Source organism: Terrapene carolina, unplaced genomic scaffold, assembly GCF_002925995.2.
Source record: "Terrapene carolina triunguis isolate 2854851 unplaced genomic scaffold, T_m_triunguis-2.0 Scaffold131, whole genome shotgun sequence".
NCBI lineage: Eukaryota > Metazoa > Chordata > Testudines > Emydidae > Terrapene > Terrapene triunguis.
Genome location: NW_020664482.1, coordinates 38321724 through 38347500, shown reverse-complemented (window position 1 = coordinate 38347500; position 25777 = coordinate 38321724). Strand labels below are relative to the sequence as shown.

The 25777-nt window shown below is 52.8% G+C and overlaps 1 protein-coding gene across 3 annotated transcripts in view; it reads left to right on the top strand.

Annotated features, from left to right (window-relative positions):
- FRMPD3 (FERM and PDZ domain containing 3) overlaps window positions 1–25777 on the top strand; it is a 151436-nt gene that overhangs the window by 57779 nt on the left and 67880 nt on the right. The window contains exons 2-3 of one of the 3 annotated variants that reach the window (XM_024197919.3): window positions 6500–6567; window positions 13214–13305. In XM_024197919.3, coding sequence (XP_024053687.2) covers window positions 6535–6567; window positions 13214–13305 — 125 coding nt within the window. In that variant the 5' untranslated portion in view covers window positions 6500–6534. Of the gene's footprint in view, window positions 1–6499; window positions 6568–13213; window positions 13334–25777 lie in introns of those variants that run through there. The other 2 variants (XM_026653026.2, XM_029911859.1) reach the window with 2 other exon arrangements.

The window sequence follows — 25777 nt, the reverse complement described above, 5'->3', positions numbered from 1 at the left end:
CTCCATAGTTGAGTCGGACAGAGCGGCAGTGCTCGCAGGCCGTCCAGCAGGTTCTGCTGGGAAGTCGAAAGCCCTCTACGCGGACCACTTATCTAGCCAAGTGGAAGCGGTTCTCCTGTTGGTGTGAGCAACGAGCTACTTCTCCCTTGCAGGCACCTATCCCCTGCATACTGGAATACCTCCTGTCCTTAAGACAGCAAGGCTTGGCGACATCCTCAATCAAGGTGCACCTCGCCGCTATTTCCGCTTTCCACCCAGGAGAACTCACGTCCTCGGTCTTCTCTAACCCGATGGTCGTTAGATTCCTCAAGGGCTTAGACCGGCTGTACCCACAGCAACGGCAGCCGGTTCCGACGTGGGACCTCAACCTCGTGCTCTCCAGGCTCACAGGGCCTCCGTTTGAACCATTGGCGACCTGCTCACTCCTGTACTTATCCTGGAAGACAGCCTTCCTCGTGGCCATCACCTCAGCACGACGCGTCTCGGAACTCAGGGCGCTGACATCCGAGCCCCCTTACACGGTGTTCCACAAGGACAAGGTGCAGCTTCGCCCCCACCCTGCCTTTCTTCCAAAAGTGGTCTCACCTTTTCACGTTAATCAGGACATATTCCTTCCAGTCTTCCATCCGAAGCCGCACGCTACTCGCCAAGACCAGCGTTTGCATTCCTTAGACGTTCGCAGGGCCCTGGCTTTCTATATCGACCGTACAAAGCCATTTAGGAAGACAACGCAACTCTTCGTTGCAGTGGCCGACCGGATGAAAGGATCACCGGTCTCTTCACAGTGCCTGTCCTCTTGGATTACGTCCTGCATTCGTGCTTGCTACGACCTGGCCGGTGTACCGACGCCACGCCTCACTGCTCATTCCACGAGGGCCCAGGCCTCCTCGACTGCCTTCCTGGCTCAAGTACCGATCCAGGACATTTGTAGAGCTGCAGTGTGGTCATCGGTCCACACATTTGCTACTCACTATGCGCTGGTGCAACAATCCAGAGACGATGCTGCTTTCGGGTCAGCGGTTCTGCACACAGCAATGTGTCACTCCGACCCCGCCTCCTAGGTGGGGGCTTGGGAGTCACCTAACTGGAATGGATATGAGCAAGCACTCGAAGAAGAAAAGACGGTTACTCACCGTTGTAACTGTTGTTCTTCGAGATGTGTTGCTCATATCCATTCCAAACCCGCCCCCCTTCCCCACTGTCGGAGTAGCCGGCAAGAAGGAACTGAGGGGGCGCTGGGTCGGCTGGGGTATATATCCAGCGCCATAACGGCGCCACTCCAGGGGGCTCCACAGCCGACCCACCGGGGTTGCTAGGGCAAAAATCTTCCGACGATCGTGCACGCGGCGCGCGCACACCTAACTGGAATGGATATGAGCAACACATCTCGAAGAACAACAGTTACAACGGTGAGTAACCGTCTTTTCTTCATCCACGGGGAATGCTGCAACCCTGCAAGGCCCAGGAGGTCTAGAAACCAGGCTAGCAGCACTGCTCGGCAGCAGACATCCCCATACTACCACCCCGCAGCGGCTGTAGGAAGCTTGCACTCCACTGTCCATGACCCACTGACACAGCCCATGGGAAGTCCTGCCTGAAGAGGTCTGACAGGCAGCAGCCTCATGGCTCCTGGTCAGCTCCCAGCCCTATGTAAACCCCAGGGGCATTCTAGGCAACCGTGTGGATCTGTAGTTGCCATGGCTATTACTGCTCTTGAGCTCCTGGCTGTGACCTTGGCTTGATTTGGACTTTGCCTCCTGACCTGGACCCAGAAACCTGACTCAGACTCTGACCCTTGGCATTGACCCTGGCCTGGAACCTGACTATGAACTCCTCTGCTCCTCTCAGCCTCAGGTTTGACCCTGCTCTGATCCTTGGTCCTGACTGCCAGTGTCAGGAGCCTGATACTGCCTCTCAGAGAGGTGAATTACCTCCATTGATAGAAAAACCTCTTCCATTGATGGAGGAAGCATCTACTCTACATTGGCACTCCTGCAGCACGACAGCTGTGCCACTGAACCTGCTGTAGCTAGCCATAGTCTTGAGTGCTTTGCCATTTCGATCCCTGCTTTTCTCTTCCCGGTCTCCCAGCAGCCAACCACAGTTCTTTCTCCCTGTGGGCTGTCTTCAGTTATCCACAGCTAAACATGAAGCTTCAGCCTCCCTGGCTACTTCTCTAGCTCTTTGCCCTTCATGTCATGGCCTTCCCAGGCCCTTGTAACTCGAACTGCAGTTTCTAAGCTGTCAGGTCATTTCTCAAAGGCTTATTGGACCACTTCTCAAAGGAGCACAGCCCTAGCTCTCCAGCAGCGTTCCCCAACTACTGCTGCTTCCCACAGCTCGGATCAGTTATTATAATTAAACCTCCCTAAAACTGTCAGCTGGGGTCACTAATTATTCCTGGGTTGCCAGGTCACAGAGCCTGGCTTGCCTTAAAGAAAGCCTGGGACATCTGCCTGCTGGGGGCCGGGGGGAGATCAGTGAGTAGTGCTCTTCTGTTTAAATTGGTGCATGGCGCTGTCATTGCTGGGTGAGGGATCGGGCTGCAGAGATCAAAGTTCATGTACCATTTTGGAAGCAGGGCTCTGGGCTGCAGGGGACAGAACAGACTATAGCGTATAGAGCCCACAGCGCCATGGTATCTGAGCACCTCACAATCTTTGCACTGTATTTATCCTCACAGCAGCCCTGTGAGGGAGGTGCTAATATCCCATTTTACAGATAGCCTCTCTGTGCCTCAGTTTCCCAAGTGATGTGCTTGCACAGCCGGAGCAGAGAATTGAACCCAAGTCTCTTGAGACCCAGCCATCCTTCTCCTCCATGAGGAGGAAAATTTATTCCTCTCTGATGTTTACATCAGGCCGTCCTTATTGTAATGTTAAATAAAATATCCTGTAGTTGTTAAGCCTCAATAGGAGCAATAGCACAGCTGATAGTAAAGCTAGTATCAGAGGACACGCGCTGCTTTTTGGTTAAGATGTCAAACCAAGATTCTGCCCACTTGTGCTCGCTAGCCTTGAGCCTGAGTCTGAGCCCTACACGTTGCAGTGTAGACATACTTCTAAATCCACTGGTGCTCTCCGTAATAGGAGGGGTGCTAGCCAATTCCAGTTCTGGCTTCATAAAACTGACCTGTGCTTTGGGGTGAAAGGTGCTGGATAAACATAGTATATTAGTCCGGTCTGTACCCAGACACTCCCCAAGGGCAGTGTAAGGAGGGCTGCTGGGGTGAGGTCAGGATTGTGCAGGGAGGTTCAAGTTTTCAGTAGAAGTGAAGGGAGCACATGGGTCTGGTGTTTTGCAAAGACATTGGGGGTGTGGTTCTTAGTGATAAGAAAATGACATTTTGACAGCTAATCCAGCTTGCCCCGCTGGGTCACCGCACACCCCAGCTAGGCTGCAGTGCCCTCATCCGGCCCAGCGTGAAGCCACGTTGTGCTCCTCTCTTGTATTTTGGCTGAAGCAAGAAAACCACCAGGGGGTTTAATGATGATTCTTTCTTTAAGCAGTGAATGGTCCTCTCTAGGTGCTGAGTCTGGCCTCAAGCTCCCCCTTGTGACCTCAGGCATGTATTGTACTTACTCATGCCTGCTCTGTTCAGCTAGCACTAGCTACAAAAACCTCTCAGCCCCCCTCCTTCTCCCCACAGGCTGGGTGTGTCTGCGCTCGCCACCTCAGTTGCTGTCCCCGGCAATGCTCATTACCCTTTGCATACAGTAATGCTGCCTGAGCTGGATCATCCTTGTCAAAGTCATGTCCTCCATTTTTGGAAGCCCCTTCACTAGTGTGGACAGTGAATCTCCATCACGGTGACATTTGATACGAGGCCACCGACCAGAGTCCCTGTGGCAGGGTGGCTGGCCCTTTAAGAGGAGATGACTCTTGCCCCACCCAAGGGCAGCTCTATGTATTTTGCCGCCCCAAGCACAGCAGTGAGGCAGCCTTCGGCGGTGCACCTGCTGGAGGTCCGCTGGTAACGTGGATTCGGTGGCATGCCTGCAGGAGGTCCGCCGGTCCTGCGCCTTCAATGTACCCACCGCCAAAGCATGCCGCCGAAGGCTGCCTGACTGCTGCCCTCACAGCGACCGGCAGGCCGCCCCCCGCGGCTTGCCACCCCAGGCACGTGCTTGGTGCGCTGGTGCCTGGAGCCACCCCTGGCCCCACCTGTGATACTTAGCTCACCTACCCAGGTGGAGGAAATGAGCAAAGTCACATGACAGGCAGGTCATGTGGCTAAGTCAGGTGCTGGGGTGGAGCTAAAACAGAGGCCTGTAGAGTTAAAGGCAGAGTGCAGGAAGGAAGCCCTGGGAGTTGCTATATGATTGAGAGCAGGCAGTGACTGAGCAGAGCTTAGAGGGTGAGCTGAAGGTTGTCTGAAATCTGTAGGGCACGGTGACCTTGAGATGGAGCGGCTGTGCCCAGCCTGAACCAGGAGACTCCTGCGTCTTAGACTTGGATACCCTGGAAAGAGCAGGCTCTTCTTTTAGCGAGTTAGCTGGAGGTCTGAGTTACTGCAGTAACTGAACCAGCCTGGGAGATTCAACGTGAGTGAGGCAGCAGCTGGCCTGGAGCTAGGCGATATGGTGGCAGTCCTAGGGAGATTAAACCCTGCTCTCTCCCCTACTCTGTGCAGCATCGGTTCCTGAAGCCTGGTGAGACCAGGCCTAGCTCTCTCATGTCCTCAGACTCTGTGTGCCCCCCAATTGCAGCTGCTGGCCTTGGGGCACTGTTAGCTGGGATCCCGTGAGTCCCCTCACGGTGACCAAGTGTTTTGTGTTTTGCCTGTTTCCTGAGTCCTCATCGCCGTAGGTCAGGTTTATCTTGCCCAGTGCTTCTGGCAGGCTCGCCCCCCATCCCAAGCCAGGCTGGCTCAAGCATAGCAAGGGAGAGCTCTGGCTGAGCCCACATGTGCCTCAGACCAGCATGGCTCAAAGTATGGCCAGAGCGGCAGTATGTGTGAGTGAGGCTACTATGGAGGTCCTGGCTTTAGTGTGACAAGAAAGATAGGAGGGTCCTTCTGCTCAGAAACAGTGTCTGCGTAACACTCCCTACCCCAGCTGTCCTTCATGCTGCCAGGTCAAGCCACGCCCAGCTCCAGGATGGGATGTCTCTGGGCTTTATAGGAAAATCCTGTTCTCCCAGCAGCCTCAACCTTTGTATATCCAGTAGCGGGCGCTCACTCAGGTGCCCAGTCTGTTGTCATCTCACACCAGCTCCATGTGACTCCTTTCATCCAGCACCCAACAACCATAGTCAGTAATCTGCCTCCCCTTGGATATCATCAGTGGCACAACAACTCTGGAATGGGATCTCTTGCTAGCAGCTCGTAGGCTACTCCTTCCCAAACCACGATAAATACAAAATGGGAGTCTAACTCCCTTTCTGACCAAGAGTCTGGAGCTGTCACATGGTGTCTCAGATCCATGTGATTCACGTTTCCAGATATGGTTATCCGTTACCTTGCCCAGCACCCTCTCCAAGGGCAATAATATAATAATAATGCTTTTGGGACTGTTCAATCCCTCCCTAGGGACAAACCTGTCTGTGACAAGGGCTTCCTTCCTGAGACCATCCACATTAGCTTAATGACCCCATGAAATCAATGGGATGGTTTTGGGGGATGATCATGGTCTGACCCTATGCAACTGCCCTAGGAGTTCAAGAGGGAGTTAGATTCACCCCCATCCCCACCTGACCTTTCTGGATCACCAGTGCAGCATGGTGAAAAAAGCAGGAGCTGCTTGGCCAGAATTTCCACCCATCCTCCATGCAAGTGGGGGCTGGGGAGGGCTCTGGAAAGGCCTTGATTCCACCCCAATGCACCAGCCTGTGTAGCTGAGCCAACAAAGAATAGCGGAGTAATGAACTGTTACTGGTCAGTGCAGTTAGCAGCTTACAACCATCCAGGAGCAAAGGAGGTGCGGAGAACAGTGATTCTGAGATACAATTCCACCCAGATACGCACCAGCCCTTATGCAGGGGTGACAGTGCTAAAAGCAAATGATCTCATTAGCCCTTCGTTTGGAGCAGACAGCAAAGTAACTGATTCCTTGTATGTATTTGCTGAACGCTAGCATGAATCAAGGGTAGAGATATTTAGGCTAAAGTTTCCCGTAACTGCAGTGACAAGGGGAAAGCGAACCTAATGTCGGATCAGCACAGCTCTGAAGTCAATGGTGCTAACCCTGGTTAGCTGAGGATGTGGCACGCGGTGTTTATTTCACATAAAGCCAAAATGCCACGTTGATGCAACACGAAGGTTGCACAGGTTAAAAATCACAGAAGTCAGGAAATGCCAAAGCTGAGATGTTCAGCAGCAGCCTTAACTGAGCGACAGCGCAAGGCCGGTACGCTTTATGGAATACATTACACGCAGAGCACACACTATGCAGCTAAAATGTCAAGCGAATAAGCAAGGAAAGTGGATGCAAAGTGGTGCAAAATTGTATTGCTTCTTATCTCTGATAATCCTCTTATGTATTGCTTCTCTTTCATCCAGCGTGTTGTCTTTCGAAGGTACTGATTCAGCCCCCCATGACGGTAGTATCTGAAGCCCGGATCTCAAAGGTATGTAGGGCCCTAACTCCCAGGGGTGTTAGGCACTTGTGTACCTGAGAGGGTGTGGGCCTGTGCGAGGTAGGGCAGTGCTGTATTTCCACTTTTACAGGCAGATCACTGAGGCAGTGAAAGGCAAAGTGCGAGATTCACAAAGGGGACCTAGGCACTGCAACCTTGAGGCCAGCTTTAGGTACCCTACAACCTCATGGAATCCACAGCCTCGAGCTGGGCCCCACAGTACGTGGGGCAGGGGAGAGGTCTCTAACTGGGATCCACAGAAGCTAAATGTGGAATGGGGAACTGCCTACACTAGCCAATAGGAAATGCTGGGGGGTGGGAGGGTGTTAAGTCAGGAGAGGGCCCTAACCACTGTCTCTGAACATCTCCTGCTGAAGTCGTTCCATTCTGTACAAATGACTAAATCACTGGGACGGGGCCTCCCACACCCTAACTACTGGGCTAGAGGGTCATTCTCACTCTCTGGTCCAATGAATATTCAGCTACTTATGCAAAGTGGGACAGCTTCACTAGGGCAGATTGAGACCCCCTCCCTACAATATCCCTTAGCCCAGGGGCTAGGGCACCTCCTGAGGGGGTGGGGCCAAGGGTTCAAATCCCTGGTCTGAATCAGGCAGAAGGAGGGTGGGGTTGAACCCCCATCTCCTGCCTGAGTGAGTGCTCTACCCACTGAGCAAAAGGTTGGGACAGGGCAACTCCTCCTCTGGCTGTGTCTGTGCAGGGCCTGGTGTGTGGGGAGGTGGGGGAGTTTCCACTAGGCTGGGCCCAGCAGGCAAGACAGGCGCTGAGGCTGTGCACGTGCTTGCTGGCAGATTTTTTGTTGTTGTTTTTTAATGTCTAGGAGACACTATTGGCAGAAACTTGGGTGCCTAGAAGGTTAGGTGGCAGCTGAACAGGGGGTTCTGAGGATCAGAATTTTGGACGTAGGCGCCTAAAGCGGCAGTTAGAGAGAGATTCACAAAGGGATGTAGGCACCTAAGTCACTTGCCCGAGGTCACAGAGGAAGTTTGTGGCAGTTGGGGGGTGGTGGTGGTGGTAGTGGAGAAAGTGCCTTTAAAACAATGCCTAAAAATCCCACACGGAAGTGTTTGAGTGAGCCCTTGTCAGTCCCTGCTGAAAATTCCCAGCTCTAGTAGAACATATTTATGGTATTTGTCCTGCAACAGGAACAGCAAAAGAGTCAATCTCCCACTTGGGTTGCTCCTAAGTCTGGACACGATTGAGCCTGTAATGAGCTACCCATTTAACCAAGAAAATGGGAGTAGAGAGTGCTCCACATGAGCAGCTTGGCTGTGTTAATTTACCTCCTTTACTGCCTTTGTGTGATTTTTTTTTTTTAATATTAGATTCATGGAGTTGTTTGCATTTAACTTCATATGTTTTAAAGGGTCGGAGGGGAGAATTGCCCATGCTTAATAACTGGTACATTTCAAATCATCTCTGAAATTCACACCTAATTCAGTGGATGGGGTGTGGAGGGTTGGGTTCCCCTTTACTGCTGCTATTGGCCTAGGGATAGTTTACTGCAAGGCTGCATTAACAGGGTAGCAGCACATCTGTTTGCACGGATGGCCGCAGAACAGATGTGTAATTAAAGCTTGGAATTTGCAGTTTTGCAGAATGCCGAAAGATTTGCCCAGCCCCTAAAGTTGCCTTGCTTGTGATTCAGCTTCTGTGATTTTCCCCCTGTCCCTGCTGTTACAGCAGGGGGGTTTTGGGATAGTTTTGCCAGGTGTGTATTTCAATAAGCTACTTAACATCTCCCACCCGCAAACGATTCCAGCAGGAGCAGCAGTTCCTCCCCCTTCTCCTAGCACCCTGAATGAAAGGACTAGACTCCTACTCCGCTCCAGCATACACTGACTGTTGTGGGTGGTTCACCACCCCAGGCGAGGTAGGGAAGTTGCCAGGGTTGGCTCTGGTTTTCAGAGGGGGTTCTCTGATCTCCATCTCCATAACTGGGAAGTGTCTGTCCTCAGCCGTGCTGCCCTCTGACTGAGCAGGAAATACAGCTCGGTGTTTGAATGGGGGGCTCAGGAACATGTTGGAGGGGGATATGAAAGGCCCCTGTATGTCTCATGCATTCAGATAAGGAGCTGTGTTTCTCGGGTCTTCATTGACTGTCAATGGTTGTGACCTCCTGCTAGAGTGGTGACTCTTTGGGGGTGGCGAGCAGGTGGAGAGCTGAAGGCAGTAGAGGCTAGCTAGAGTGCGCTAAGTGATGGCCGTGCCCAATGCATCCGCTTTGAAATCTCCACACACCTGGGGTCGACTTGGCTTTGTGCCGGCCGAGGCAGGGACACTGAGTGTGGTGCCTTTTACTGTGTGCATGTCTCTGGGCTGAGACCTCCGTCCCGATCCACTCTGCAGCAGTGGTTACAATTCCAGACGCTTCTTGCGAGAGGAGTGATTTGGTCCCTTGTCCCTGGCCGCCTCCTCACCCCACTGCTGTGTCAGGTGCTGTTAGTAAGTTGTCTGCCTGGCTGTAGCCTTCCTGTCCTTGAGATGCCTGTTGCAAGGATTGCTGGGGCTGGAGGCCGATTTCGCTTACAGCAGGGTAATTCTGTTGCCTGGAATGGAGCTGTTGTGGATTTACACCGGTGCACCTGAGATGAGACTCTAGGTCCTGGCTTTAACGCTGAACCACTGTGTGAGCTTCCACAAGTCACTCATCTGTGTTTCAGTGAAGGAGGATTATCACCTTCCCCACCTGGCCTGCGAGGGAGGGCGGTGTAATTCATTAGCATCTGTAAAGAGCTTGGGGATTTTGTGGTCCGAGGCTCAGGGTATTGTGCTAGCTGCAAAGCACTTTTGGATCCTCCGGGATGGAAGGCGCTAGAAGACTGTGAAGTTTTATCGCAGATCTGGCGATGAGGAAGAGTCTTGCAATTACAGAGCACTTTTCCTTTCGTGACACCCTGCTGGGGAAGGGACATGTGGATTCTGCCTTGCGCTATCAGCTTTGTTCAAGGCTCATTCTAGGCACTGTCCATGGCAGCAGGCACAGAAATGCCAAGCCCTTCTCCATTCGAGCCCATGTGATGGATCTGGTAATGTTCAGAATCAGGAATGGCATGAGGCAAGGCGGTTGTTTCTTGCTTGGCATTCAGTATATAGAAGGAGGATCTGACCTTGCTCTCTCTCATGGTCCTATACCAGCTATGGACTGGCTACAGAGCTTGCTTATACACACCAGATGTGTTCATCGTAAGATCCTTTAATGCTGTGCCAAGTATGGATGGGTTGATTTTTAAATCAAAGCAATTTAAATCACAAGTTTAAACCATGATTTAAATCAGCAAGCAGGAAGCCTTGATTTAAATAATTTATTTTAATCATGTTTTGCATTGTTTACTCAATTATTTTCCTAAAGAATGGTTGATTCTGACTAGCTGGTGACCATTAAAACATGTTGTTTACAACTAAAAATAGTCTTTACCCTAAATATGGTGCTGCTTTTTGCTAGCCAGGAGGAAACACTGTATTTATACATGCTTATTTAAGCAATTATATAGCTTACCTTCATTTAGATTCTGAATTTTTGAATTCTTTTATGTTAGAAAATGGTGAATGATGCATTTCTCATTTACTAGATGATTCAGTTTTTACTTGGGATTTGTGTCAAGCTCTGTTTGGATGAAAATTCAAAGTCAATTAAAAATACACCAAAAATAGCATCTTAAGGTAGTTTTATTCAATTAAAAATATTAAGTGCTGGATACATAAGAGGGAAAAAAGGTTGATCAAAACATGTTTTTGTTTTCCATTTAAAACTAACTGATTTATTAAACAAAGGAAGTATTATCTGTAGTGAATTAATTGAACAGATTGTTTCTGGTGACCCTGTCCTTCAGGATTTTAGAACTAGTAGATCTCTCTTCCTCTCACAACTAGTTGTTTGTAGATTGGAAGAGGACAACAAGCTTTCCTGCTTTTTCAATTCAGAGTTGGTTTGAAAGAACTAGTCATTCATCTGAACTAGTTGAATAAACTGAAATTAAGAAAATATTCTCTCTGTACCCGCAGAAGAGGATACTGTTCTCAAAAGCTGGTTTAGCACTTCAAAAAACTCTTATTCCAGGGACATACCCAGTGACTTCCCCCAGTTCAGTGGTCTGGCTTACTTTAAAACTTAGCAGCAAGCATGTACTAGTTAATAGTATTTTTTGTAATTAATTTAAATGATTTTAATATATTATAAGTAGTTTAGGCTTTAACAGAGGTTGTCATATTTTGAAATTTAATTTTAAAGAGGTTTATTATAAAAATAAACCCCTATGTTTAATTTAATTTTTAACTCATGGGGTTTTTGTCCTCCTGATAGAAGAGGTTTGGGGCACATCTGGTGGTTACTGGGCAGGAACTGCCGATGTTTCCAGCTTTCCCAGCCATGCCCAAGGCTGCATTCCACAGTGCCTTCAGGCTCAAAACTTTGCATTTTCTGCTGTTGGACCCTGAGCACTGCAGCTTCTGGCATCTTCTGGCTGCTGCAGAGATCAGAGCTGCAGCTACTCCAGCTGTTCTCTGCACAGAGCTTCAGATCCTGGGCTGCCCTGGTTAGTGCAAGAGCAAAACTACAGCCATCGCAGCGGCTCCCTTCCCAATGCTGTGGGCCCCAGGGTCACAAGCAGGTTGTGGGTCTGCTGCTGGTCCCTACTGCCTTCAGCTGTCCCAGACCCAGAGCAGCAGCTCTTTGCTGACCTCTGTGAAGTTGGTCTGGTGGTAGCAGAGCAGCAGTGCAGGGTCACTGCTGACCTGACATATTCATGAGCAGGGATGATGGGTTTTTTCAGTAATATTTCACGTGGCCAAGGACTGCAGCCTGGGGGTTTGGAGCAGTGATCCGTACACGCTGGACAAACCTCGATCCGTCTGAGGTACCCAGCCACACCGATCCTGCAGTTTTTCTTCCTGGCGCTTCCCCCATCAGATCTGGGCTCTGGAGACTGAGATAATGTGTGAGGAGGCGACAGCCTGCCCTAAATCTCTCAAACGCCCCCCGCCAGAGAGAAAAGTGCTGGTTGTAGAGCACAACATCAAGCTGGTTACAAATATTTACCCCGTGGCAGTGCCCTACTGAAGCCAGCTAGGAGCCCCCTGCGGTGTGAGCTTCCCCATGGCAGTGCCCTGACAGAGCCGGCTAGGGGCCCCCTGTGGTGTGAGCTTCCCCGTGGCAGTGCCCTGACAGAGCCGGCTAGGGGGCCCTCCGCGGTGTGAGCTTCCCCATGGCAGTGCCCTGACAGAACTGGCTAGGGGGCCCCCGCCGTGTGAGCTTCCTCGTGGCAGAGCCCTGAGAGAGCCGGCTAGGAGCCTCCAGCGATGTGAGCTTCCCCATGGCAGTGCCCCACTGAAAACAGGAAGGCAGTGCCCTGTCCGAGCAGTGTGAGCCTCCTCACAGTTACAGCAGTGCCTGTCATGCAGTGTGACCTTCCCCGCAGCAGTGGCCTCTCCTCCTTCCAGCTGCTCCTTTTCCACTCTTGCAATGGGAGATGTTGCTTTAAGCAGGCCAGTGCCTCCCCCCCCATAAGCCTCTGCTCATGTCTTCATGGTCAGTCTGGCCCCATAGCCCCACAGAGGAAGGGCCTTCCTCACCTCTCACTGCATAAAGATCTCCTGAGTGGAATGCTGCTGACAGCGCCTGCTCCAGGGCATTGTGCCTCAAGACGGGTACAGTGCTGGCAGCAGCACTGCAAGTCTTTCCCTGCCTTGGCCTGGAGGGACCCCATAGGGCAGTGGTCCCCAACCTTTTTCGTCTGGCAGGTGCCAGACGACGAGCCACAGAGGACCGTGGCGGCGGACGAGCATCCGCCAAAATGCCGCCAACAAGCGGCAACGTCAATAGGCATCGCCGCCGAAATGCCGCTGACAAGCAGCGTCATCCAGAGGCGTCGCCGTCAAAATGCTGCCGATCGGCGGCATTTCGGCGGCGACGCCTCTGGATGACGCTGCTTGTCGGCGGCATTTCAGCGGATGCTTGGCTGCTGGCCAGTACACGGGCGCACTTAGACGCCCAGCGGGCACAATGGCGCCTGCGGGCACCGCATTGGGGACCCCTGCCATAGGGGTTGCCAGGGCAGGTCAGTCTCCACGACTCTTTTGCTCGTTGGCCTTTGTGCTGCTGCCCCCCTGCCCACGAGGAGCTGCGCTGAGACCTACCAACTCAGTTCACGTTGCCGTCAAACAGACATGGATTTTGGTGCATGCCCCCCCAGGCTGAATTCAAACCTTCAGCCCAGAGGTGAACGCCTCTGACTGAGCCATTCCAGCCCCCCATCAGCCCTGGCTTTTAATGCCCCCCTTGTTAGAATAAGCCCAAACCCACCCCCCATTGGGGAAACAGAGCAATAGAAACAAGTTGAAGGGGACACCTGCTTCTCAAACCTACAGTGGGAGTCCTGGGATCTAGCTGCCGGCCCCACCTAGAAGCTGGTGAGCTGCAGGTCACTGCTCCTTGGTGGGTATAATGTACTAGCTCCCAGTGTCGGCTTCCTGATTTGAGAAAGAGCGAGAGGCGGCTGTGTTTACCAGCTCGCTCCCTGCCGTGGTTCTGGGGCTGAGCCAGCCGGCTTCTTTAAGATTCTGGTCACAGCAGGTGCTGAATTTCTAAAGCTGAGGTGATCTTTCTCTTTCTACACAGACGCCGTGGTCCGTCCGTGCTGGGCAAAGAGAGAGGGGACAGGGGAAGAGGTCAAATATCCCGCCAGCCGCCTCGGCCAGAGGGAGCAGACAGTGAGTATCATGCACCACGAAGCAGCTCGTAAGTAGACAAGACTCTCTTGGTTTTTATTGTATTTGGCTTTGTTTTGGGAATATTTCCATCTCTGCTGAGCCGAGGGGAGGGGCTGGGCCTGGGGGAGACCTGGCAGCAGGGTTCAGTCCCCATTGTGCTCAGTGATGGCTAGAATGTTGCAGCGAGATGCCGTGTGTCCCTTCTCCACTGTGTGTGTGTCTGTCGCACAGGCAGATCAGTGGCTGCTCTCGATCTCCTTTAAAGCACCACTAGTCCCTGTTCATTAGAATCAGATTTATTAGAGTCACAGAGAGGGGGAGAGAGAGAGGGAAAAACTAAATCAAGTCCTTAATGAAATGGTCTGCCAGGCAGGCTGTCGGCCACTTAACCTGTCAGCAAAACGGAGACTCCAAAATGCTGAAGGGGGAAAAGGAGCAGAGGGAATCAAATGCCGATTTCCCCTCCTGCTCGTTGCAAGAAGAGTGCTGGGAGGAGGGCGTGGGCTGTTTTTCTTTCTGAGGATTGGTATTGTCTGTACCCCCTCCCCCAAGGCACCCAGCTTTGCCCCACTCGAGACCTCCCTGTTTGAATCAAGGGTGGGATTTCATTTCCCATGCCCAGTCAGTCCCGGGCTTCCCTTCATGGCTCCATCAGGAGACCCCCCCACTCTGTTCCAGAGGCAGGGGGAATTCATGCTGTCAAAGCGTCCCCTCCAGGCCTTTCGCATTCTCCAAGGGTGAGAGGAATTTGGGCTCAGGGACCGTTCAGTCCTAGGATTCCCCAGCCAGCTCCATGGTAATCCATCCCCCGGCTTTCTGTTTGTGTATGGAACGGAAGGGTAAGCCTTTTAGGCATAACGGCAGCTCTAAGGATTTTACTCTGATCCAGTGCTTCTGTACATCTAACTGTGGAGAACAAAAAACCTGAAACCTCTCCAAATCTGAGAAGAAATGCAGGGAGCCTCCAGCATTGATAGGAAAACATTGACTGGAAGGATTTGCAAATCAGGCAAGCCCCCTCCGAGAGGCATTCAGACAGGTTTCATTGGATACAGACAGATCTCCTGTACTCACGCACACACATGGGGTTAAGCCCATATGCCCACCCTTTGCACACATTGCCCTGGGCTCTTACAAATATATCCAAGCATCCTGTACTCATGCACATGAGCACGCTTCATGGAGCCTTTGATATGCTTCTGCATAGAGACACTGGTCCCTAGAATACAGTCATGCCCAGGGTCCTTGGATACATCTATGCATGAGAGTGTCCCTGCCCCATACAGACAGTTCTCTAGCATGTGAACATACAGCCCTATGTGCTGTTATAACACACATGCACCAATGGGCAGGCTGGTCTAACACACACAGATACAAACATCTGTTCAGGGGACAGAGCGCTGGATTGGGACTCTGGAGACTGGGGTCTATTCCCAACTCTGCCACTGAGCTGCTGGGTCACCTTAGGCAAGTTCCCGCCCCTCTCTGTGCCTCAGTTTCCCCTCCCACCTTTTCTCTGTGTTTGTTTGGAGTGCAAACTCTTCAGGGCAAGAGCTGTCTCTTCCTATGCACATATGCATAGTGTCTGGGCTAGTGGGACGCTGATCTCAGGTGAGGGTCTCTAGGTGCTCCTATAATCCCAGTAGTAGTAATGCGGTCAGGCGTGCAGTCCCCTGGGGCAGACATACCCATGCATGGGCACGTGATCACCAGCACGGCCACCCAGAGCTGTGAGCATTGCAGACTTGCTCATGATGTTGGCCCCAAGCAGGAGATAATGTTTCACTGAGATGTGATGCTGCTCACAGGGTTATTAAGATGCTGCTAGCTCTCTCTGGCCATTGCTTCTTCTCCATGGACCTGCTACTCTGGTTGAAGCAGGTTCATTAGCGTTATAATGTCATAGAGAAGGGTGAGATGCTGGCTGGCAAAGCGAAGTAGCAAAGTATGACCAAGAATTAGGAAGGGGAGAGAACTAGGCTGTGGCTAGCTTGGCAAACCGGCATGGGGATGGGCTTACTGAGATGAATGCAGGCCAGGAAGCAGTGACTGAAGGTCATTCCCTTTGCTGTCCATCTGGTGCTTTATGTACGATGAGTTTGGCGGATCTCAGTCAAGTCCCCAGGGAGACACCTGGCCCCGTCACAAACATCTTCAGCACAGTGGGCACTGACTGGCTTTCTTGAAAGTCTCACAGAATGGCCAGTGACTGAGTAGACCCTGGAGACTGAGCTCCCTTCTCAGCCCTCAAGGGTGCACATTGGCATGACTGTGAGGGGAATGCTTGTCCTGCGGCTAGGGTGACCAGACAGCAAATGTGAAAAATCGGGACGGGGTGGGGGGTAATGGGAGCCTATATAAGAAAAAGACCCAAAAATCGGGACTGTCTCTATCAAATTGGGACATCTGGTCACCCTAGCGGCTGGCTCCCGCTGCAACGGGAGCTGTGCTCGCTACAGCGGGGCAGGGGTGGTTAGAGAGCTGGGAGCCAGCTGCCTGTAGCCGTTGCCTGCTGCACAGTCCTGGCCCATCAGCAGGGATGGACAGCACATTGCTGGGATGGATTCCAGTGTGTGGCCAAACCAGGGCTGCTGGCAGGTGTTGCCTTTACCAGCGCTAGAGTCGCTAAAGAAGGGAACCTGCCATTACATGAGATGAGCATTCCTGTGGTGACGGCTACACGTGCCAGAGCAAAGAATCACAGAGCCTGTGGCTGGGTAGCATTCAGTCCACCAGCCTACTCTCCAAAACCACAGCCCCTCCCACCTCCCCGTAATGGACACCACTACCCCGGAGCCATAAGGCAATTTCCAGTCCTAAGTGATGTTATAATTAAACTGCCACTAGAGGGCATTTCACACTGCTGCTTAGTTTGTCAAGTATTTACTACTGTGGGTGCCTACCTGAGAGGCTGTGGTTCCTGCTCCTGGTGAATGGATCTGGGGGCTGGGTTGCCCATCAAAATGAGAGGTTATTTTTGTGCCTGTTACTTCATTCGTTATGTTCCTGCTGTACTTGCTCTTGGTTAAAGCTCTGTTCCTCTGGGAACCACGCAGCACTTTAGAAGGGGGTCTGGCTTCTTGCTGTGCGGATTCCCAAAGAGCTCAGTCCCCAATATGCACAGCGCTTGAGACTCTTGCCACTTATTCAAGTGCCTAGATGGCAGTGGAGGTCCCCTGGGCTGCCCAGATTGTTGGAGGAATAGGGACCAGTCTTCCAGAGACAGGAGCAGGTCTTTCCAGATCAGCTGATTTATGGTATCCCCTCCCTCGCTGGACCTCTGTTTAACCCATGCTCACAGCATGGGCTCTCCTGGCGATAGCCCTATGCACTCCTGGTGCATCTCTCAGCCAAGGACCTCAGTGACCTGGAAAGGTCAGCCTTGCCTCCAGCATCCCATGTGGCCTTATTCCCAGTTTGCAGGAAGCAGAGAGGAGCAGTGGCCTCTCCATAGTCACACACTGAGTCAGCAGCTGAGCTGGGGACTAGCCCAGTGCCTTAGCCACAAGACCCTCACTGCAGATGGAAGCTAAGGCTCAGCCAGGTTAGGTAACGTCTTCTGAGCTAGCTGAGGAGCTGAGAACTGATCCCAGTCTCTTGGTGCTCTAAGCACTACAGGCTTCACCCCTACACATGCTCTTAGAGCAAGTGAGCTTGACCCACTTCGTCCTTGCGTGGTGAACAAGGGGGTTGTGCTCAGTGCGAGCGTGAGCAGACGCTACCTGTGAGTGCAGGGTTCAGTAGTAGCTGTAACCCCACCCTGAGCCACAGCGACTCCTGTGCCCTTATTGCAGGGTAATGAAAGGGAGGAACAAGGGCACATCTGAGGGAAGATGGACTTAAACCCGCTCTCCACCATGCTGAGGCCCCGGGCTCCGCTCTGTGTCCACCTTTTGTGCTGTAGTAGCCCCTCGAGGTCCCATTGTGCACTTAGTGAGACACAGTCCCTGCTACAAAGTGCTTCTGATCTAAATGGAGGGCGGGGGCAGCGGAGGTACGGAGAGAGAAGGTGCCGTGCCCAGGGTTCCATGGCCGTTCAGTAACGCAGACGGGCATAGAACCCAGGTCTCGTGCCTCCCATGCCAGTGTCAGAGCCACCGGGCCACACTGCCCCCTGCTTCTGCTCTGAGGCAGGAGTAACTGGAGGGTCCTAGCAGTGCTCTCATCAGTGCAGGATCAAGCTCCCCAGGCTCCCAGTCCGGCTCAGCACTTGTGGTTTTTACTCATACATACAGCTCTGTGCACCTGTGAGGTGGAGGAGCCAGCCCAACTGGGTCAGTGATGTGGCAGCTGTTAAGTGCCTAGCAGATTGTTAAGGGATGGCAGAATGTGGCAGAAGAAACCTGACCTCTGGGGACTGATGGCCTGGCCCACCATGGGCTGTCGCTGCCTGGACTCATGCATGGCTCCTTCTGAGAGCTGCAGTGATGCCATCATACCTGTCTTGAGCAAACTGCACCCTCCAACCATTTTCTTGCTCACATCATTAGCTGAGATATCAATTTCATTTTAAAAACTGCAGGCTGAGCAGCAGGTGCCGAATTCATTGCCGGGAGCCAGGCTGCCTCTTCCGCTTCATTATTTACAGCTGCGTTTGGCTGCCTTGCTAACTTCTCCGCTACCTCTGACTTCTGGCTGTGCTGGGGAACACTGCTTGCCTTCTGCTAGCTCCGGCACTAAAAGCCTGGAACACTTCTGCCTTTTCATGGCTGCCATCTGGCGCCAGACCTGGTCGAAGCATGTGCCACCAGCAGCAGTTAGATACGCCCTCAGGCTGAAGGGGCGCTGTTCTAGTGAGGCAGGGTGGGGGCTCTGATGGCAGTGCAGGTACAAGGGGGTAAAATTACAGTCTGGGAGTTGAGTGGCAGCTTCCCAGCGTACCCTCCTGGAGCTGCTGTTGCCACACGATGGAGTATTTGGATATGGCTGGCACCCACGGTGGGAATAAGAAACTGACCAAACGGCTGGGGGCCAGGACTAACTGGGGAGGATAGTGAGAGTCACAGAGCTCAGGGGCTCCCTGGATTCAGTGCTGCCCTTTCACACAAGCCTAGGCAGAGCCGGCTAAAAGGGTGGACAAAATCGGTGGCTTCATTCCCAGCTGGAGGCTCCTGGCTCACTGAGTGCTCCCTGGGGCTGGGGGGCATGCAGCTCTTGGTGAGCTGAGTAGCTGTGGTGGGGGTGCGGAGGGACGAGCAGCTGGGAGTGCCGGTTCATGGAGGGGAAATCCGAAGGCCAGACCTGAATGCAGGTTGTATGTGGAGCGTGAAGCTGAGAGCGAAGTGTCTCCGACCACCCAAGAAGCAGGGCATGAAGTGTTTTATTGATTGTATCTTTCTTCCTGACGCCCCTAATAAATCCTGACTAGTGCAGCGGATGCTGGTGCTAATGAAAGCCTCACCAGCCAGCCCTCTTCCCCCTGGCGTCATGGCTATTTTAGCTGCACACAGGTTTCAGCTCTCTGGGACCTACCCATTCCAGCCCCACCGTCTGACCCCTTCCCAGCCCTTTGCATGGGGACTGCCCCTGCTGATGCTTCCATATGCAGCTCAAGTTGAGGCAGGAACCTGGAACGCAGCATTACATGCAGGTCAATCTGGCTTTCTGTTTAAAGACTCAAGGGGCCTCCTGTTTTTTACCTTCCTCCTCCCGCTTCGTTGCGGGAAGACAGCGTGGGCTAGTGATGTGAGCTCAGGTTGGGGAGACAGGCCTCCTCTCGGGTTCTAACCGTGGCACTGGGACAAGGTGCCTCTCTGGGGCGCCCATCGCCTACCTGTGAAATGGGGACACTAGTTCGTAGCTGGGTCATGCGAGGGGTGATTACGTAATGTGTGGAAGGCGCTGCAAAGATGTACTGTGTATTCACGTCATGTTAGAGCAGTGGGTCTCTGTGTTCTCCATCCTGGGGCCCTCCTGGAACCTCCTCCTCCTGTTGAGCAATCTGGGAAGGGCTTGGGTGGTCCCACCCTCTGACACATCAGCTGAGAACCCAGCTCTAGACTTCTCCTCTTGCTCCAGCTATTAACTGATGTACCTGGATCCCCCACCAGCAGCAAGGGCAGCCATTGCTGTTCCTTGGAACGCTGACTTTTGCGCCAGTCCAGCTCCCCGCTGGCCTAGGAGTAGATCATTCTTTGCACCCAAGACAGACTGTGGGCATCTTATACGTCGTGCAGCCCTACAGGCAGAGCGGGTGAGCTCCTTGTGCCTCGTTGAGTGTGTGGGAGCAACTCCCAGAGTGATCTGGCTCCATTGAGTGGGGTGATCTGCTGCCGTTTCTCTTGGCAGCAGGTGGGGAGGAAGAGGATGGATTCCATATTCTGATGAGGGCACCCATCCTGCCTCACCACAGCCAGGATCAGGGCGACACTGTTCTGTGAAATTAGCCTCTCCCCAGCTATCAGTCCTCTAGAGCCTAAGTAACAGGGTCCCTGTGGGCTCCCATCCAAGATGGAGATCAGGACGTGAGGCTGGTGCTGCCATGTGTTCCCTATAAAAATGGTTCTTGGCTATTTCCCAGCTCTCCTGCCGCACGTGCTCCGGATCCCACATGTATTGCAAGCAGAACGCCGAGTGCAGACCGGCAGATGGGGGAGCCAGACCGTGTTCTGCGGGAGAGCCAGGATTTCAGCTGCTCTGTTCGGGGTGTTTGGGGCAGAAAAGAAGGGTTGAGGGGGGCAGGATCAGTAACTTTGGGCCCGATCCTGCAAGATGTGTACATGCAAAATGCCTGTGGAGTTCAGTGAGAGTTCTGTGCATGGATTGGGCCCATTAGAATAGAGATGAGACCTTTAAATATCCATCCACGGGCTCCTGCTCCTTCTGATGATTCCCTTTTCCCAGGCTTAACATCCTCTCCTGAGCTTCTTAGGTTCTTTCATCTTCTAGGGAGATTGCCAAGAAATAGACACTTTTCACTGAAAATAGCTGATCCGGTTATTGGGGAGTTCACTGGCGGCAACGAGACAGACCAAAACGAAGCCCTGCTGTGCTTGGTCCTGCTCTTCCCCTCCCATGGAGGGGCCGGAAGGGGAGTCCACCCAGGAGCTGGGCATGCCGGAGGAGGGACCCTTTCCAGCTCAGAATGAGGTTTAGAGAGTGGAGCCTCAGCAAGGTTGTGTGGAACCATCGGCAACCCTGTCATACCCCTCTGGAGCCGGGGATGTGTGCCAGAGTTGTGTAGCATATTCAGCAGCAGCCCCCAAGCCTTCCCCAATGGAGGCAGACGTACCCTTAGGCCCTGCGCACTGCATGCTGACTGAAGTTAGCTCAAGTAACAACAGCAGGGAAGTTGCGGCAGCTCAAGAGCTATACAGCCCTGCCTAGAGCCCTGCATTCATACTCGGGCTGACGCCTCTGTGCTGCCGTGGCTTCACTGCTGCTGGTACTCAAGCCAGCTTTGTTCCACCTCCCGCTTGTAGCATATTCATACCCTGACACAGCAGGAGGAGCCTGAGCGCTCCTGCCTCAGGTTAATAGCAGGCCTGATGGAGAGCCTGCCTGGTGGATCCCCTAGAAAATGGAAATTCTGCGTTGCCTGGCAGGGATGAGGCCTGACCATTGACCCCTATGTTTGTGTGTCTCCCTGAGCACCCCTGGGCAGCTGGCACCTGAGTTTGGGAATGGGGCTCCTTCCTGAGGAGCTGCCCGGTGGGTCCCTGCACCACCAGCTTCTGTGATCAGGATCTGGAGTCTCTCCCCTGGGCCCGTGTGACATCTTCACACTTATTCAGGGTCTGGCCCAAAGCTGCCAGGACCCCTGGCATCCAGGCTTCAGAAAGAGTCTCAGTCAGGCAGCTCTGTGCTACCATACCTGGCTCCAGGAGAGAAGTTCTCTCCTCAGCGCCATTCTGCCAGCACGTGTCTTTTGGAGCTGGAGTCTCCCCTGAGGGACTCCACAGGCCTGACCCTCAGCTGATGTGCTCTGGCAACGCCCTATTGACTGCTGGGGAGCCTGCTGCATGTCTCCCTCAGCTGTGGTTCAGAAAGGGCCCTCTCCTGCGGCTTCCTGTATGCTGCTGACAGGAGGGCTGGAGAGCAGGGCTCTCTCTTGAGAATCCCTAGACTGCTGCTGGGTTCCTGCCTGGCTGCCACCCCCATTAGGAGGCAGGGGCTTCCCTCGAGGATCTCCAGGCTGCCATGCAGAGAGCATACCTTGTTATGGAGACTCTTCCTTCTGCCCTGCCCCTTAGCCCCAGGGCTCCACAGTCCATTCCTCCTCATGCCAGGGAGCAGCACCACTACCCCCTGGCAGCAAGAGGGGCCTGTAATGAAGAAGAGGCAGCCATATTGTTAGTAGCACTTGGGCTCCCCAGAAGGGGCAGCTGGGATGTCAGCAGGTCTTTCTGGCCTGGCCCTTCCTCCTCCCTTGGCTCTGAGAACATTTCCAGGGGTGCCAATGTGATGAAAAAAGACCCAGCCTCGATGAACATGCTAGGGATTTTTTCTGCTTTCTAAAATAGCCTGAGGTTACAGCCCCCATCCATCAGGCTGGCGCCCGGGGCCAGGCCATGCAGGCTGCAGCCTCTCCTTGATGGATAGGTTCAGAGACGGGCTGGCTATCGAGGACCGACTGCAGGAGCTGGCTCTAGCACTTCCCCAGGTAATTTTCAATAGTAAGAATTCTCCCCAGGCTGGCTGGCTGAGGGCTGTGAAGAGCAGAGGGAAGAGGATTTCACCAGCTGACCTGCCAGTGGAGTCCCTTTTCCACCCTCCTCTTCTTCGGCGGCTCAGGGCCGGGACCCTTTCCACAAGCTCAAGCCCACGTACTTGGGTAGCTCCGAGCAGGGTGAGCGAGACGCTTGGTTCAGTATGGCAGACCCAGAGCTCCCACGCAGAGCGACATGCATCTGCTCAATCTGTCTCAGCTCCAAGCTGGGGAGGGAAGGCAGCTAGTGGGTTTTCAGTAGAGCTGGGCGTACAATTTCCAACGGAACAGTTTTCCGTTGGCAAATGCAGTTTTGTTGAACTCGAAACATTGTGTGAGAACAAGTCGATTTCAGGGACATTTTTGACAGGAAAGGATTGAAACAAGAACAAATGGTTTTGACGTTCTTGTTTCATTTCCGTTTTATCAGTTCATTTCCTTTTGTTTCAACGTTGATATGATTAATTGTAATAGCATATTAATAGTATCTGACATATTAAGAAATGTATTTGTTTTGACGTTATCTAAACAAACTGTTTTTACCATAGCGAAACAAAATGATTTCAAATCAAACATTTTTGTCATTTCCATTCCCTGAAAAATGTCAATGTTTTGGTCCGATTTGGAACAAAAACAAATTTTGAAATGTCATAATGTCCCACAGCCTGGAAGATTTGTTTTCCAATGTTCAGCTTCAGGGGCAGAAATCAGGGCCTGGCGCCGTCTTGTGTGTCTGCGACTAGCAGTCAGTAAAATTGGGCTCTCTGCTCCCAAGGCTTGTGATGCTGACGGTTTCTCAGGCATCTGCAGCCTCTGCCCAGTGTCCAGATGAACCCACACTCTACACTGGTCTTTCTTCCCCTCTCTGTGCGCCTCATGCTCCCTTTCTCACTTTCTGCCAAGTCCAGATTAAGGCAAAGGCACTATAGGCCGTGCCAGGGACCCCAGCTCCAGGACTCGTGATGTGATCGGAATCTTAACTTGCATTGAAAAATAAATTAAGTTTTGTCTGCCTGAGTCTGCAGAGAGCCTGATATGATCACTCTGAGAGGGGGCAGCTGCCCCATGCATCTCCAATGGGATGGTAGCTACACCTGGAAGAGTTGGGGGGCCACCCCGCTAGAGGAGTCTGAGTGTGGCTGGAAGAGTAGTATGCAGCAGGCCCGACTCACCTACCTCAGCAGATACAGCCCAGCATCAGGGGTCAGAACTGGGAGGTTCTTTGCTACCACCCCTGTCTCTGGCTGTATGGGAGGTGACGGACTCCCTGCCACTGCAAGTGCTGGATGGGGTCATAGCACAGGCTTGGAGGGTGCAGCCATGAGCAGCTGCGAGCCATAGTGTGTCCAGGGCACAGGATCACCTGAATCCAGCCCTGCTCTGTGCCCTGTGTGTCTTGTTCTCCCCCATCACTCTGTCTGTGCCTCTCCATCTCCTCTTCTCTCCTTCACTGCTGTCTGTCCGCGTCTCCGCTCCCTGCCGAATATCTGGGAGAAAGGTTATTGCTGCACCATTCTCTGTGTGACACAGTTTCCTAGCAGGCCCATGGGTATCTCACAGCTTGCTGGCAGTGAGCAGAGCCTCCGGGACCCTCCCTGCACTGTGTCCTCAGCCCTGACACAGCACCGACCACCCAGGGGCCTACGAGATCCAAGCCTATCAGCCCTCTCACTCCTTACTTGTTTTCCTCTGCAGCATGACACACAGCTGCAATGTGCCTGGGCCAAATTCAGACATGGTGTAAGCGGGCACAACTCCAACGGAGTCAGTGGAGTGGTACCTGCTTACACTACTGTGGGTCTCAGTTGGTCCCCCGGGGCCTGTTGGATTGAGCAGATTCCTGGATAGAAGGAGACATGCTCCTGGTGTGTCATCTCCACGCCGCATAAATCTGAGAGGAGTTTGATTCCACCCCATTGCTGCATCTTGTGGTGCCTGGGTGTTGGTGGCAGTGTGTTTTATGCTGCGTGGTCATCATGAGGTAAATGTTCCCAACAGTTATGGGGCAGGAGTGTGGTCTAGCAGTTAGAACAGGACACTGGGAGTCTGGTCTCCTGGGTTCTAGACCCAGGTGTGTCACTGTCCTTGGGCAAGTCACCAAACCATTCTGTGCCTCAGTTTCCCCATGTGTAACCTGGGACTAGTGCTGACTTGCCTCACCATGATGCCAGATTATTAAGGTTTGTAGTGTGCACTGAGCTGCTGGGGTGGAAGGTGCTAGCAGAGGGCAAGGAGTTACTGTGGGCCTCAGTTCTGTAATCAGTGCCTTTCATGCTGAAAGCCATTTTCAGGCTCCCTCTGTGGCCCAGAGATATGGATGGCCTCCAGCCTCCCTCTGGTAAGGACAGCACTATTGTGAGCTGTGTAACACCCTGGGAGCATCCCCACTGTATTCCTGAGCAGGGCTTGGAGTCCTGGGGCAGGATTTGGGAACATAGCCAGTGCGGCCTGGCTGCTGAGGCACTGCAGACGTGATGATCGGCAGAGCCGCTGTAGGGCAAGTACTGCCCTCCTCATTGAGCCTGCCCTGGGATGCTCTCTCCTGAGTGCCCACGCAGGCTAGATGACTAGAGGATTTTAAGTCAGGAGAGAGTGTGAGGCCACAGATGTGTCCTAGGTACTGGAGAATGTGGCACAGACAGATGTGTTTTTACCAGCCAGCAGGAGCTAGGACAGTGTGAAAGGGGAGGCATTGGTGCAACCTGAGACTATACTAGCCAGCTCGTGTGTGGAAAGTGTCACTGTCTTCTCGGGCACCAATCCTGAGTGGATCAGATTCATGCAGGACACCAGGGGATGCATCTCCTTTTGATGTCAGCGGGAGCCGGGCTTGCTTTTGCTGGGGCTGCATTTGGACCATTGTCCGTGAATGGAAGCTGCGGGTGGAGGTATTTGTTTTTTTCCCATCCTGAGTGTGCCAAACTCTGCCCAATGTCAGGGCGTTTGCCTTGTGCCATTCTGCTGCAATGATAATGGAGATGGCCAGTAAATAAAACCCCTAACGTTGTTTGTCTCTTATCAGAGAGATTAAGCAAGGAGCTGAGGGGGATTTTAAAGCATCCCCGATGAGACTGGATCTCCCAGGATGAGACTGAACAAGGACAGGTAAATGCGTAGCAAACATAGGCACCTGCCCTAAGCACAGCTAGAAGGACATGAGCTGCCACTGAACTGCTTAGCACACCTGCCCTCTACCTTGACACTGGAACCTCCCTTCTTGCTCCCTTTTTCATGGTTAATTGTAGCAAACCCCTGGCACCAGCTGCAGTGGGACTAGAAATCAGGCCCAGGTTCTCTTGATTTCAGTGGGAGTTAGGCACCTAAGTACCTCTGAGGATCTGGCCTCCATCTCCAAGAGCAGCAGCCCATTCCATGTGGGCTAGAGGAGGAATCTCATTTAGCTGCTGGCAGTAGAGGGCCTGTGACATGCACAGCTGAGCAGTTCTGGTTCCATCCCACAGAATGCAGTGTTGCATGGATACAAACCCGCCAGTTCATAACGATAATATAATCCTTAATTATGGCTTCTCTGGAATAATGTTCATGGAGCCACTTCTCCTACCCCTCCAGTAGCAGGTAATCCCCGGAGAGCAGGGCAGATTCCACTGGCAGACCTCACCAGTTCTCCTGGTCAAGTGGAGTGGCCTTAATCCAGCAACACACTTAAGCGTGTGCTTAGCTTTAAACCCATGCCCGGTCCCACTGAAGCCAGTGGGAGCATTCACATGCATGAGTGCTTGGCTAGATCAGGGCCTTGCTGCCCAGACAGCAGACAACCCAAGGAGGGTCAATGCAGAACAGGCACGTGCTTCTCCTCTCCCGCAT